Source organism: Leptonychotes weddellii, chromosome 6 (genome assembly GCF_054177405.1).
Source record: "Leptonychotes weddellii isolate Sample4059 chromosome 6, ASM5417740v2, whole genome shotgun sequence".
NCBI lineage: Eukaryota > Metazoa > Chordata > Mammalia > Carnivora > Phocidae > Leptonychotes > Leptonychotes weddellii.
Window position 1 is genome coordinate 37420554 of NC_138374.1, and position 14705 is coordinate 37435258.

At 55.2% G+C, this 14705-nt stretch overlaps 1 protein-coding gene across 1 annotated transcript; it reads left to right on the forward strand.

The window, feature by feature from the left end:
* The first annotated feature begins 272 nt into the window (after nucleotides 1-272).
* On the forward strand, nucleotides 273-14011 carry GDF10 (growth differentiation factor 10). The gene is made up of 3 exons (XM_081823936.1): nucleotides 273-859; nucleotides 10068-10993; nucleotides 13029-14011. Exons 1-3 carry the CDS (start codon nucleotides 544-546, stop codon nucleotides 13218-13220), a joined length of 1434 nt encoding a protein of 477 aa, XP_081680062.1. The 5' UTR covers nucleotides 273-543; the 3' UTR covers nucleotides 13221-14011.
* The last annotated feature ends 694 nt before the right edge of the window (nucleotides 14012-14705 follow it).

Here is a 14705-nt window from a genome sequence, read left to right on the forward strand (position 1 = left end):
GCCGACACACAGGAGCCGGCCGGGTCCTGGGTCTCCGTCTCTCCGAGGGGAGCGGGGAGCGCGCTCGCCCACGCCCACGCCCCCCCACACTCCTGGGCGCACACTCGGGCGCACACCCTTGCGCGCGCGCGCCGCCGCCGCCACACACGGGCGCATGCACACCGCAGCCGGGCCAGGCACTGCCTTGTCGGCGGCGGCCCCGCGTGCTCCGGGGCGCACAGCCGGTCCCCCCGAGGGCGCCGCCGGCCGCCCCGCCCCGCCCCGCCCCTCGAACCCGCCGAGCGGGCCCAGCTGTGGGCTGCAAAGTTTCGCTGCGCGAGTCCGCTGGGGCGTCGCGTCGGCTCGGGCTTGGCTCGGCTCCACCGGGCTCCGGACGGCCGTGACCGCTGGCCCGGGGCTCGGGCGGCGCTGAGCGCTCGGCTCCCGCCCGCCTCCACTCCGCGCCCCGCGCGGATCTCGGCACCCAGCGCCCTCGCGCCCTCCGGTGCGCCCGCGCGTTCTCTCCTGCTCCCCGGCTTCGACCCATCGCCGCCGCCACCCACCATGGCCCGTGGCCCTGTTCGGACGAGCCCGGGACCGGGGCCCCAACTGCTCGCGCTGCTGCCTCTGCTTCTGCTGTTGCTCCGGGACGCAGGCGGCAGCCCCCAGGCGCCCGCCCGGTCCGCCCCGCCTGCAGCCGCTGATGGCCTGGCTGGGATCAAAGACCCCTGGCGGTCCCCGGGGGAGGCTGCCGCCACTCTGGGCCCCGGCGCCCAAGACATGGTCGCTGTCCACATGCTCCGGCTTTATGAGAAATACAGTCGGAGGGGCGCGAGGCCGGGAGGGGGCAACACGGTTCGAAGCTTCCGCGCCCGGCTAGGTAAGTAGAGGGGGTCCCAGACACCCCCCTTTTCCTTCTCCCCCTTCCTCACTTGTTCATCCTCCCCACCACTGCACCCACTTCTTCTCTTCCTTCTATTCATAGACTCATTCATTCGTTCATTCATTCACTATTCACCAAGCACTCTATGCCAGGCCCTGAACCTCCAGTGGGGACACCAGAGTGGCAGTGACCCAGAGTTCCTGCCCCTAGGGTGCTCCCAAGACTGGGAGGGTGCCACACTGGCTGGTCTAGACCACCCCATACACAAGGCTTTAAGCACAGGGTGGAGATGGTCCTGGACTGGGGAAGCTCCTGACCAGTGGTATGCATGTCATAGGACTCAGTTGTGTTGGCTCTTGACAGATGAGAAGGGCACTGAGTGGGAACAGTCAGGTGGGCATAAGACAGCCGGGATAAAAGTGCCAGATACCGACCCAGGCAGGGGGCATGAACCTCTAGCTGGGGGCACTTAGTAGGTTCCAGGGCTGGGCAAACAGAGTGAACTGAGAAGGGCCTCCGGTGTCTGGTCTTGGGTACACACAACTGAGGCCTGCAAGGCACTAACATGAAATGTTCAGACCATGGGGGTTTGAGGAAGGGTCCAGAAGCTTGGGCAGTGGGGGCATCATACTCCCCTCCCACCCTTGCCCCCCCCCCCGGGCAGATCCTTTCCCCTGTCCTCACACCTTGGATGGAGCTGTACAGAGGTCACTTAGAGCACCTCCCCGCCCTGCTCTGAGAGCACTTCCATCCTGCAGCCTCAGCTACCTGCCAGCCCCGCTGGCCTACCCCTGGGGGCCCCGGGCGAGCAGAGAGGAGGCGCAGACTGGTGGCAGGGGTGGCGGAAAACCCTGGTTGTCATGGAGACCACCCGTGGTCACAGAATGCCGTTCTAGAAAGTGTGGGTAGGGGTCCACAGCAGCCCCAGTGGGGGAAAAGGCCATTCATCAGGAGAAAACAAAAACAAAAACTGTTGGTCTCTAGGGACCGACCCCTCCTGAGGTGGAGAGGAGCAAGCCCAACATTGGGGCCAGACAGTCTGGGATCAGGTCGGCCACCTGTTGACTGCTGGTTGTGTGACTCAAGGTAACACCTGTTACCTGGGAAGCTTGGCCTTGCATAACGGTGTACTGAGGAATAACTGCCACAGAGAGGCCTGGGCCCCCATCCTCCACTGAGCAGACCACTTGGTACTGTTCCGGGGCTCCATGCCAACTGGGCCTAACTCCATACCTCCCTGGTAATTTTGATTCATCACATGGAGTCCATTTCTGGAACATCATTATTAAATTAAGCCAGTCAAGAATCATCTAGCATGAACATGACCTTGGGCAAATCACTAAACCTCTGTGGACTTTACTGTACTCATCTACAAAATGGGCAGGTCTTACCAGTATCTTTCCTGTGGGGTTGCCCAGAGCCTAACACTGGCCAGATTAGGTGTTGGTGCATGTTGTTCCCATGGAAATACAAAGCATTTGTGTTCGTATAGGTGTACACTTGACTTTGCATCCATTAACTCAGTCCTCAGAGCCTTGTCTTTGAGGAAAGCAAGGTCAGCAAGGTCCATCCTGCAACAGGGGCGAGCATGGCCACTGAGCACATTCACTGCTGCAGCCCCCGGCATGGAGGTGCTTGGTCTTGTCTTTCCATTTGCACAGAACAGGGGTAGCACAAATAACATTGATGCATAGGGTGTTAGCCCTGAAAAGGAGCTGAGGACAGTACTTCACATCCAGCCATCTAATTTTATGGATAAGAAAACTGAGGCTGGGGTAGGGGGCCATTCACAGTGGCAGGGGCTGGCACCTCCCATGTGCCAAGCCAGTGCTGTTCCTACTGCTAGCATCTCTCCCCACCTCCATCAGAACTCAGCCCAGGGCTTAGGAGACAGAGGATAGAGCAGACCATTCTCCGAGAGATCAGGATTATTCCGGACCAGTCTGCGACTTACTTGGAACCATTTGACAGCCTTGGGTCCAAGGCCCAGCCCCACCAGCTTTCCCTCTCTGAGCATGGGTTTCTGTGCACACAGCGCAGAGTGTGGTTCAGCAGGATGCGGTGGGTTTTTGCCTGACACAGCATCGGCCCAGGCGGTTTGGTTTCTCACCTCCTCCCTTGATTCACATTATTAAGTGGCTCCCACCCAGCCCCTCGTCAGCCCTCAGAGATGCCTGCTTTGTGAGCCAGCGACCCAGCTGTGAGGAGCTGTGAGCCTGGGCAGGGACCCCTCATCTTATGGAGGAGGCACCAATGTGGGGACTTTAGCTCCGGTCCTGGAACATACTAGTACCATCCTGTGGCATGACAGTGGCCTCTGCAGCCTCAGTGGGGTAGTCCCTGCCACCAGGCAACATGGCTTAAGTTCTGAGTGTGGGCTGTGAGCCAGACTGCTGAGGTCCAGATGCAGAGTCAATGACCAGGGCAAGGGACTAAACTTGTCCAGGACTCAGTGTTTTTTTTTTTTCCCTTCACTTCTTTTTTTTTTTTTTTTTTTTTATTTATTTATTTGAGAGAGAGAGAGCACATGAGAGGGGGGAGGGTCGGGAGGGTCAGAGGGAGAAGCAGACTCCCTGCCAAGCAGGGAGCCCGATGCGGGACTCGACCCAGGGACTCCAGGATCATGACCTGAGCCGAAGGCAGTCGCTCAACCAACTGAGCCACCCAGGCGCCCTTTTTTTCTTCACTTCTAAAATGGGGCTAGTAATGCTCCCTTCCTTATAGGGTTTTTAAAATGAACTGAGATATATCAAGTGTTTAAGACAGTGCCTTGGGCATGGGTTCAGTAATTTATTAGATGCTATTACTATTATTTTAGCCACCCTTCTTCCCTCCCTTCCATTGCTTCCTGAAGTGTGTCTTGGTACCTATTAAGTCTACAGCAGAGGAGGACACTTCCGAGCCTGACCCTGAGGCTTAAGGTTAAACCTTCCCCCGTCCTAAACAATTGTGTTTAACTCTAAGCTTTTCCACTGACCTGTGTGAAATTGGGCAATTTACTTAACCTCTCTGAGCTTGATGTCTTCATCTCTAAATGAGAGTAATAATACATACTTATCTGCCAACAAGGCCAAAGGCCACGTTCGTTTCAGTTCCCCAAGTATTTCCTGAGCACCTCATTAGGTGGCAGGTGCTGTAAGCTCAGAGGACCCACAGATGCATACTCTTGGCCCTGCCCAGAAAAGTGCATGACCTGGGGGGAAGGGAGAAGTAAGCGGAAGAGTATGGGCAGCAGAACAGGGGGCACAATGCCATGGGGAGGGGCTGTGTGTATGCTTGGGAGCCAAGGGTTGACACTGTCCCGGCACGGGGAGGGCCGGTGGGGAAGGGCCAGCGAAGCCTTCGCAGAGAAGGTAAGGCTCCAGATAGACTCTGAAGGGCAGGTGGTGTTTGGCCAGGTGTAGAAGTGAAGCAGCCTACTGTGTGCTGGGGACTGTGAGCACTGTGGTTTCTGTGAGGAAACAATGAGAGAAGAGAGGCAGGAGCTAGAGGTGGACCAGCAGGCCCAACCAGGCCATAAGCGCCTTGAGGGGCCTGAGTTTGGCCGCAGCTGTGGGCAGTATACGGTGTGCAGACAGTGGTGGAGGTAGAGGGCGAGGGAAAGGGAAGAGGGAGGGGAGAGAAAGAGGGAAGGAGAGATGCAGGAGGTGGAGAGAGAAGAGAGTATGAAATAAATTCGTACTTCTCTGGAAACCATAGAAAATCACCGTAGAGAAAAGAAGTCATTCTTAATTACAAACCCAAATGTAACTAGACTTAATAGTTTAGTGGAATATATATAATATATATTATAGGTTATATAAATATATTACCATATTCTGTATATAGTATATATATTATATGTTAGATATATATATCATTTTTTACCCTAGGAGGAGCATATCTTTAATGGGAAGGTAAAATTTGCTATATCCTCATTTAAAGTTACTTCTTTTTCCCATTACTGGTCATCCTGAACTGTTTTTCATGCCTTTTAGCCAGTTGCAACTTTTCCTGTGGAAATGGCTTCCTCCTTGTGGTCTTGACTTCTTACCGACTGGTAGAGGTTTTCTGTATAGTAAGGATATTGACTCTTCATCTATAATAGATGATTTCCTCATGTCATGGTGGCAGTGGAGGTCGGGCCATGAGTGAAGACAGTGGTGGAGGGATGCAGAGTTCAAGATGGTTGTGAAGAAACAGGATGCGAAGCCAGCAGGAACTGGGATTGGTTAGATGCAGGAGGGGAGAGGCCGTGGGACCCTCTGGCTCCTGCTGGAGGGGTGGACAGGTGCCGATGCCTCCCGCTGGGTATGAGAACAGGCGACAAGGACATGGTGCCCTGAGTGTCGTAGTAGCTGGTGACACCGCATGGCCAGTATGTTCTGAGCATGTGTTGGGTACCAGACACCATGGCGTGAGCTCTGCAGAGATGATCCGACAACTTTAGGAAATGCCTACAAAAAACTCTGCGCAGCTTACAGATGTGGAAACTGAGGCTCCATGATTTGCCTAAGGCTCCACAGCTAGTAAGTGATGCAAGCAGGATTTCCTCTGGGACCTGCCTGAAAATAGACGCTTGATACATATTCATTCTCTTCCCTTCTGTGCAATACCCCTGGTGGCCCATGGCTCCCTTCCTCCACCTTCCATTGGTGCTTGAATCTTTAGCCCCACTCTGGTGTGGGCTTTAGTCCTTTTAGTTCAATCTTTGGTCCCCCTGATGGCTGTTTCCAGGGCAGTGGATGAAGGGACAAATCTCCATGTGGCTTAGGTTCTGTTCTGAGAGTCCTCTTGGCCTGAAGGTTGGTCAGCAAGGTGCCTGGAGGGACCCTTGGGCTAGAGCCACCTCTTCCCTCCCCCCCCCACCCAGTCCCATCCCCATTACCCTCAAGAAGGAGGCTGAGTGCCCACAGAGTGAACCCAGTTAGGATTCTGAGATTTCCAAAAATCCAAAGAAAGAATGGCTCATCTAAATAAAGTTAGTCCTTTCTTTCTCGGAGAGTTAGAACTCTAAAACATCCACGTAATGACTTGTGTTTGCAAAATGTTTTGCGCTTCGCAGCACATGGTCTTTGTGACATTTGCTGTTAGGTAGATCACCATTCTAATCCAAGTACACAGGGGAGCATGGCCTTGGGGTCAGACAGCCCTGGGTGTACGCCCTGGCCCTGCCCCTAACCACCTGGGTGACTTTAGGCAAGTTAGATACCCTTTCTGAAGCTCCATCTTCTCCCAGAGAATGAATGACACATCTGCTCTCCTCTTTGTGAATTTGGGGAATCAAGCACACATACATGTTTGGGGCTTGGATCTCCATCACTGGTAAACGATATTATTCCCATTTTAAAGACAAGGAAACTGAGGCTCAAGCAGAAGTAACTGGACAAAGATCCTGCTGCCCAGTGTCTCCAGTTGGATGTGTATCATGAGCTTCATCTTCCCAAAGAATGAGGCTTTCTGGACTTTCAGGATGTGTTTGCTGAGCCCGAGGGCAGCAGGTCAGGGATCCCCCTTCGTTAACTGAAGCAGACAGATCTAGCAAAGACCCCACGCTTCCCCCATCATTCACCACTTACTTCCGGGCACCACCTCTCACTCGGGCTTTGGGCTAGGATCTAGGGATGCAGCAGTGCACAGAGCTGCCAGAGCTCCACTCCCTTGGAGTTGGTGTTCTAGCGGGGGGAAGAGAAATAATAACAAAGAAATACGGATCAGGAAGTTGGGAAGTGACACGAAGACAAATGAAGCAGGGGACAGAGTGACGGGGTTTCTCTTCCGGCCACAGGAGCCAAGGGTGCCCTGTATTTGAGATGTCCTTTGAGCGGAGAGCAGAGAGCGAAGGGGAGGGGGCGGGGCCTGGAGGAGGAGGGGCAGCGACAGAAGGGACAGCGGAGGCAGAGCCCTGAGCGGGGAAGCTTCGTGTTGGAGGGACCAGAAGCCAGGGTGGCTGGGGCAGAGATGCGGGCGGGCAGGGAGGCAGGCCAGGTCAAGCAGGGCCTCTGCAAGGGGTTCCGTTTTGCTTTCGGGGCAATGGAGAGCTGTGAGCAGGGCAGTGGCCTGTGAGTGAATGCACCCAGCACCCCCGGGCCTCACTTGGACAGTGCTCTGTAAAGCAGTGACAGGGCAGCAGAAGGGCGTCATCACGATGGCCCATCTGTCTCATCCCTGGGCGGAGCCCCTCTGGTCACCTTTTCCAGGACCCCAGTCAGCACAACACTGAGCCCAGAGTAGGAGTTTACCTAATGTTTAGTGAGAAAGGGAGGGAGGCAGGGAGAGAAGGAAGAAAAAGAGAAAGGAAAAAGACAGGAGGGAGGGTGGGGGGAGGGAAGGAGGGTGGGAGGATCTTTTCTTGTTGACCATGAGACATGGGAAATAGGAAATAGGGACTTCTCTTAGGGGTTTCTCTCTTGAGGCCTGGGCTCATGCAAGCCGGGAGACTTCCTGCAGGTTCCCCTTCTCTCGTCACAGCCTGGAGCCCCCTGCACTGCATGCATGTAGACACAGAGAGCAGAGCTACCCTGTGGCCCTTCACATGCTGCGGATGGGGGTGGCCCATCACCACCCCACAATTCCCCCAGAGAGGGTCTTCAGGCAGCAGGCTGCCTCATGAGGGACAAGCTCCCTATGGCTAAAGGTGTTGAAGCCACACAGAGGAAGGACTCCTGTCCTGAGTGGGATTGATCAGGCTGGGCGTCAGTCTCAGAACACACTCTCTGTGGTTCTCTGTCTGAAGAGGAGCAATATTTGCTGTCCCTCTCCTGCATCCTGTGCAGGAATAACCTTCAGGGAAGGTCAGTCCTCCTCTCAGGCACTTCTTGCTCCTTGAGGGCAGGCCTCCCAGCGCCTTCCTTGGGCCACACCTGCCTCAGGCTGCTGTCCCTGGCATGGTGGTCACAGTCGTCCTTCTTCAGAGATCCTCTGGTCCGTTAGCTCATCACTGGGAGGGAGGCTGAGGTGCCTTTCCTCTGGGGAGGCCTATCTCTGTTGCCCCAGTCTGCTGTGTCCTTCCTCACCAAAGGCTGTAAGTTCCTAGGCCAGAGATGCCTGCATCCTGCCGCAGTGGGCCAACTCTTTGGAAAGTGTCAGAAATGTCTGTCCTAGAGCCTCCTAGCGCATTTCCTAGCAAGGAATCTGTAGAAGAACGGTGGACTTCAATTGGATAAAAGAAAAAAACACTTTATCTGCCTTGTTAGCTGGGTTACAACTCAGATAATTTGGATCACTGGAAGGATACCGAGTCGGTGTAGGAAGAGCTTGCTTGCTCTGCCAGCCTTGGTCCTTTAGGTGGAAGTGGCAGGGAACCACATTTAGGGGCTCCTCCTTGGTGCCCAGCACACTACATATGCTATTTATTTAATCCTGCAAACAATCATGTGAAATAGAGACCCTCACTGTCCGCCTGAGGCAGATGAGCTCAGTGTGGTCCTGATGCGGCCTGGGGACCTGGTTCTTAGGGCCCTGTCTAGCTTGGAGGACGGGGGGCTGCAGTGCTGGTGAGCTTGCGCCCCATCCGCACATCAACCCTAGATACACAAACTTGCCCGGTGCTTAGAGTCCTCTAGGATACTGGTGAAACAGATCCCTTGGCCCCATTGTCACAGACCCTCTGAATCAGCATCTCCAGGGGAGGAAGGCAGAGAGCAGGAAGTTGGGGATATGCAGCTCTTGAGCCCAGGACACCAAAAGCTGCAGTGTCTGCAGAAGCCAAGTTTAACTGGCCTTCAGGGCCCTGCCCTATCCCTTATGTGTGGAACACGCTGAGGGGCTGCCGCTCTTCTCCTTGGGTTTGCTCTGAGGGTCAGATAAGGCAGGGTCTTTAGAGTGTCATCTAAATCTTGCCTGACATTCATCAGGCCCTCTGTGGATATGCTTTTTCCTTCCTTGCTCTCTTTCATGGTCCCTTGAGAGGACATGACAGTTCCTAATCGCATTATGCCTTCTTCCCAATAGAAGGGAATATCCTTAAAAGGGAGATTTTGATTAAAAAAACAAAAACAAAACAAAAACAAACAAAAACAAATCCCAGCTGCCTCTGTGGGTCCAGGTGTCAGGGAAGCTAAGAGCCTGGCCCATGCCCTTTGGGCACAGCGTCCCTGCACACATGCACAGTGCTGTGCTTCGGAGCTCTGTGCCTCTGGCAACTGTGCCCAGCGGTCTGTACCAGCATGCAGACACCTGGCCTCAGGAAGGGGAGCAGTAGGAAGGAGGCAACCAGCCTGGCAGCTCTGGTCTCCCGCCAGCCTGCAGTATCACAGGGAGGCCTGGGGAACAACTCGTCCCTCCCACCCGGACCCTCTGGAGGACTTGGCCATTCAGAGAACTCATGCTGCCTGGGCTCGGGGCAGCTTCCTAGGGCCACAGATGAGGATGCTCGGCCCCGTGGCCCTGGGATACACCTGGTAGAGCCAGGCAAGAAGGAAGAGGTGCTTGACAGCCCCAGGAATGCAGGGGCCAGAGCATTCTCGAGCTGCAGATGGGTTGATTGAGGAATGCCAGTCCTTCTCATGATTTGGGCCTCTAGAGAGCAACCTGGTCTTTGTAGATTTTGTTGAGTGGCCTTGTGCAACCCTGATATTGCTCTTCCTTTGTCAAACAAGGCTTTATAAGAGATACCTGCGGGAGCAGGCCCTTGGGCAAAACATGTAGCTGATGCCCAGACAGCTGTGCCCTCAAGTCCAGTTTCCCTCAGAAGGCACTCGGAACACAGGGGAGTCAGGGGCGCTCTGCTTCGTTCACCTTGTTTGGAAGAACGACTGCATTTAGTATCTGTGAAGTAGAGGGCTGGGTACATACAGGAGGGCGTTCTCACAGGGCTTGCGCCTGACTCAAAGCATCCCCCAAGCCTGATTCTACCTTATCTTCTCCATGGAGATGTACAGTGGTATTTGTGCATTTGTGCATTGAGGACCCTGGAGTGCAGGGAGAGGACACAGGGAGGTGCCTGAGTACCCACCTCCCCGTCTGCTACCTCTTCCTTTTTGTAATGGGGTATTGACAATCCCCAGCCTCTCTGACCTCAATTCCTCATCTGTTCATTGAGGATAAGTAAGGGGGCCCTCCTCAGTTTACTGTGAGGATGAGCCAAGATGAGGAAAGCCTGGCTGGCCTGGAGGGGCTCCCTAAATGGGCATTCATCATCCCAACCCTGAGTGGGAGATCCTGTGAGCACCGGGACCGATCTAAGAAAGAACCTAACCTGTTGTGGTCTGTCCTGCCCTCACAGAAGTGGTCGACCAGAAGGCTGTGTATTTCTTCAACCTGACTTCTATGCAGGATTCAGAAATGATCCTCTCGGCCACATTCCACTTCTACTCAGAACCTCGGTGGCCCCGGGCACGAGAGGTGCCATGCAAGCAGCGGGCCAAGAACGCACCCTGCCGCCTCCTGCCCCCGGGCCTGCCCGCACACCAACACCTGCTCTTCCGCAGTCTCTCGCAGAACACAGCCACGCAGGGCCTGCTCCGCGGGGCCATGGCCCTGGCGCCCCCGCCACGGGGCCTGTGGCAGGCCAAGGACATCTCCCCCATCATCAAGGCAGCCCGCCAGGATGGCGAGCTGCTCCTCTCTGCCCAGCTGGATCCTGGGGAGAAGGCCCCAAGGGTGTCCAGGCCAAGCCCCCACGCACCTTACATCCTCATCTACGCTGATGACCTGGCCATCTCAGAGCCCAATAGTGTGGCAGTGACGCTGCAGAGATATGACCCCTTCCAGGCTGGAGACCCGGAGCCTGGCGCAGCCCCCAACAGCTCAGCAGACCCCCGGGTCCGCCGGGCCACGCAGGCCACCGGGCCCCTCCAGGACAATGAGCTGCCAGGTCTGGACGAGAGGCCGGCGCACGCCCCCCACGCCCAGCACTACCACAAACACGAACTGTGGCCTGGCCCCTTCCGGGCCCTGAAGCCACGGCCAGGGCGCAAGGACCGCAGGAAGAAGGGCCAAGATATGTTCACGGCCTCCTCAAGGGTGCTGGACTTTGACGAGAAGACGATGCAGAAAGCCCGGAGGAAGCAGTGGGCCGAGCCAAGGGTCTGCTCCCGCAGGTATCTGAAGGTGGACTTCGCAGACATCGGGTGGAATGAATGGATCATCTTGCCCAAATCCTTCGACGCCTACTACTGTGCGGGGGTGTGCGAGTTCCCCATGCCCAAGGTAGGCTGGCTGAGCAGCAGCGCTGCGTTCAGCCCCTTGTCTGGCTGCGAGTCCCAGCTCTGCCCTTACTGGCAAGTCCCTCTGCCTTGTGACCTATTTCCCGGCTGTGAACTGGGGATTAGAACACCTCCCATCTATTCAAGGTGGGGATGAGTAGGCAGAGGTCCTAGAGTGGCAGCCTGTCAGGGGAATACAGCCCACAGATGGACGTGGTTTGGCTGGGCTTTTGAAAGGGCTGACTTAGCTGAGTTTGAATTTTAAATCCGAACATGTCTTCTTTTGAAAAGCAGGAGATTTATGCGATCTGAAGAGAAACCAGAGTAGGAGAATCCATCTCCTTAGGTGTGTGTTCCCACATAGCAGCTGCCTTACAGAGCTGGACTACATGCTGCCCCCCCGGCCCCCCGGAAGGCAAGACAGGCCTCTAAAGCCCCTTCCTCACCGAGGCTCTCGTTTCTATTCCTGGTCTGGACCTCAGGACCCCGGGGTCTGTGACCAGTACAGAGCTGGCCTCAGTGGCTTCCTAGGGACTCCTCCCCACCCCCGCCCGCCCCTGTCTCCCACACAGGACAGGGATCCACGGGGCGACTAGCTCTCACCGTGCATGAGTCTGCAGGAAAGACAGCATGCAGCTGTTCTATCCGCCGTGCTGGCCCCAGGGTTTGCAGAGTCTCCCCTTCCCTGCGGGCTGGGTTGTGGCTCTGATTGTCCATCTCCCCAAGGCCAGGCTGCGGTGGGCTGGCTGCCAGGCGAGGTCGGCCCTCCCCACAGAGCACACGCTTCCCTCCTGCTTAGCTCCTCTGCTGAGTTTCAGGTCATTCTTTCCCCTTCAAGAAAGGGAGTCTGTGCATAAATCCAATTTGAATGTAAATAAATCAGTCGGCTGGGATTTCCCAGCCACAGACCTGGGGCAGCATTAACCTGCTTGGGAATTAAGGGGCTTTTCTTGCATGTGCGAGAGAGGAAGGGAGGTGCCCGACAGAGTGACAGGTGTGGGCCGGCAGAGCCTAGCACAGGCCTGGGCAGATGCCGGATGAGCAGTGAGCAGGCTCCAGCCGGCTGACCCAGAGCTTACCTTACCATTCTGGCTGACAGCCTGCCGCCTTCCTTGACAGCGGGCTGAGCCCGCAAATCAGATGCCCCTACCTTGCTGTCCTCCCCACCTCCCCATGCAAGGGGCCTTTCTCAGCAACGCACTACATATAAAACTTCCTTTGGCCCGCGATGAGGGGTAACTCCTGTGGCTTGGACCTGTTTCTCTTGTTGGAGGTGCTTGAGAACAGCATTCTCTGTGTTTGTGGTGGGATCCTGACTCCTCTGGGTGTGCAAGCCTGCCTGGGGAGGGAAAGAAAGCCCGCACGGCCCCTGCGAGCATGGTCTCCAACTTGCCATGACTTTGGGCTGCTTCCTAACTGAGGGGTCTTGGTCCAGTTACTTAGACATTTTAAGCCTCCACTTCTTCACCAGTAAAATAAAGGTAATCCCACCCCATACGACTGATACTATGACAAGATGGGGTGGTGAGGTGAAGCAGCCCCTGACACCCCACAGTCAGACCCATCTGGGAAATGAGCAGTCCAGCCCCATCATGCTGGTGCACACACACCTGTGGGCCTTGCCCTCCAGTGCTAAGGACACGTTCACACGGGAAGCGCGTCGGAACTCCCGGGACTGGGAAATGTGGGCAGCTGTGGCCCGGGCAGAACAACTGGGCATCGCCCTCTGCACAGTTCCTGCCCAGGTCCAGGGACGCCTTGGGGATGAGTGATGCACAGGTGCCCCCAAGTGGCCAATCATGTAGGGATGTAACTTCCCTCCGGGAGATCCAAAGGGCAGGAAGGCCTGAGGCTTTTGCACACCTCCCTGGGACTCAGTCTGTGGCTGACTTCAGAGGAAGTGTGTGCCCAGCCCTGGAATCTCACCTTTTCTCCTAGGTCAACACCTTTTCTGTGGCCTCCTCGAGGACATGCAGGTAGCACAGTGGGTGGGTGAGGGCAGAGCGCCTAGGTGACCGTGCTCCTTTCTTGTCTTGCAGATTGTCCGCCCATCCAATCACGCCACCATCCAGAGCATCGTCAGGGCTGTGGGCATTGTCCCGGGCATCCCAGAGCCTTGTTGTGTTCCCGACAAGATGAACTCTCTTGGGGTCCTCTTCCTGGATGAGAACCGGAACGTGGTTCTGAAGGTGTACCCCAACATGTCTGTGGAGACCTGTGCCTGCCGGTAAGACCAGCCACTCCGGGATGGAAGGAAACTCCGTCCCGCTCCACACCCAGCAGGGCAGCATCCTCAGGGCCTTCTGGGATGAGGGCTTCGTGAGGGGTACAGCTGCATATGCGAGCAGAGCTCACAGGCACCCTTGCCGGGTCCCAGAAAGATCTGTCCCCCCGGGGCCCATCCCGGGGTCTCTCATTGCTGATGACTTAGCCCCCTACACGCCAGTCTGAATCTCCTGAAGGAATCCGGGAATTATCCCTCACCTGAAGGCTGCTCATTGTCCATCCCTTCTGCTCTGAAGACCTGAAAGCCGAACGGGTCCACCATGTTGGCTTTTGTGACCCATCCTCTCATCACCGGGAAAGAAGGCTGAAGATGTGAGGGGACCTGCTCTCTTCACAAGGGAAGAACCTCTGTCTAAACAGTCCGTTGAAAACACGTTGGGCCACATATTGATACTGAAACGCAGCACCTAAATAATGGCATGAACTTTGAAACTCCGCTGCAAAAGCTTTCACACATACAGTATGCACATATAACCAATCGTGGTTTCTTTTTCTTAATATATATTTTATTTTAAAACAAAGAGGAGGGAGTGGACACCATTCCCCACAGAGGTAATCAGGCTGGTTAAGTGTGCATTGTTTAAACATGTTTATTGAAATAACACATGCAGTAATATGTTGGAATACTAAAAAATAACCAAGATTTTTATATTTTTGTAAATTATACTTTCTATCCTGTAGATTGTGTATGTTATGTGTTTTTATGGAAAGCTAATAAATTAAAGGTACAGTGGTATCTTGAAAAACTGAATGTCAACCATTCCAAAATATGGATAGAGCCCCACCTACAAATATGACGTCTTGGTGGCCGCTGGGCCTCCGTTAGGAGCAGAGCCCCCCTAGGCCTCTTCACACCTGTCTCTATCCTAAGCTCCAGAAACCAGCTAGTCCTATGCCTTCCAGCATCCGGCCCACGCCCGCTTTGCTGTGTAGGTGCCATCCTGGGCTCATCCAGGCAGCAGAGGGCCCCAGGCAGGCACAGTGGTCTCACAGAGCTTCTTCACATCCTTAGCTTCAGAGGGGACATTGAGCGATGGAAAGGTGTCTGGGACATTTAAAGGAACATCTGTGGTGCCCTGGGTAGAGACCTCTTACTTGGGGTAGTTCAAGCAAGAGATTCAATGGGAAGCAGTCAGGGGTGTCTCCTGAGGTCCAGGGGCTTCTGCTTCCTTGTCAGCAGCCCCAGCCCCAAAAAGTTTCCCGTAAATGGTTCCCTTACCCCCGAGCTGACATCACCCCAAGCAGGCATCAACTCTAGTGCCTGAAGCTGATCGACCAGCATTTCTGAAGAAGAATCTGGCTCCGATTTGGGGCAGGTGTATAACAGCCCTTCAGGTGGGACCTGAGAGAATGATAGAGCCCCAAGTCTTACTTGGAGGAGATTGAGAAGCCATGAGCAGTCCTCTGAGAGGGAACTTAGGAGGAGAAAA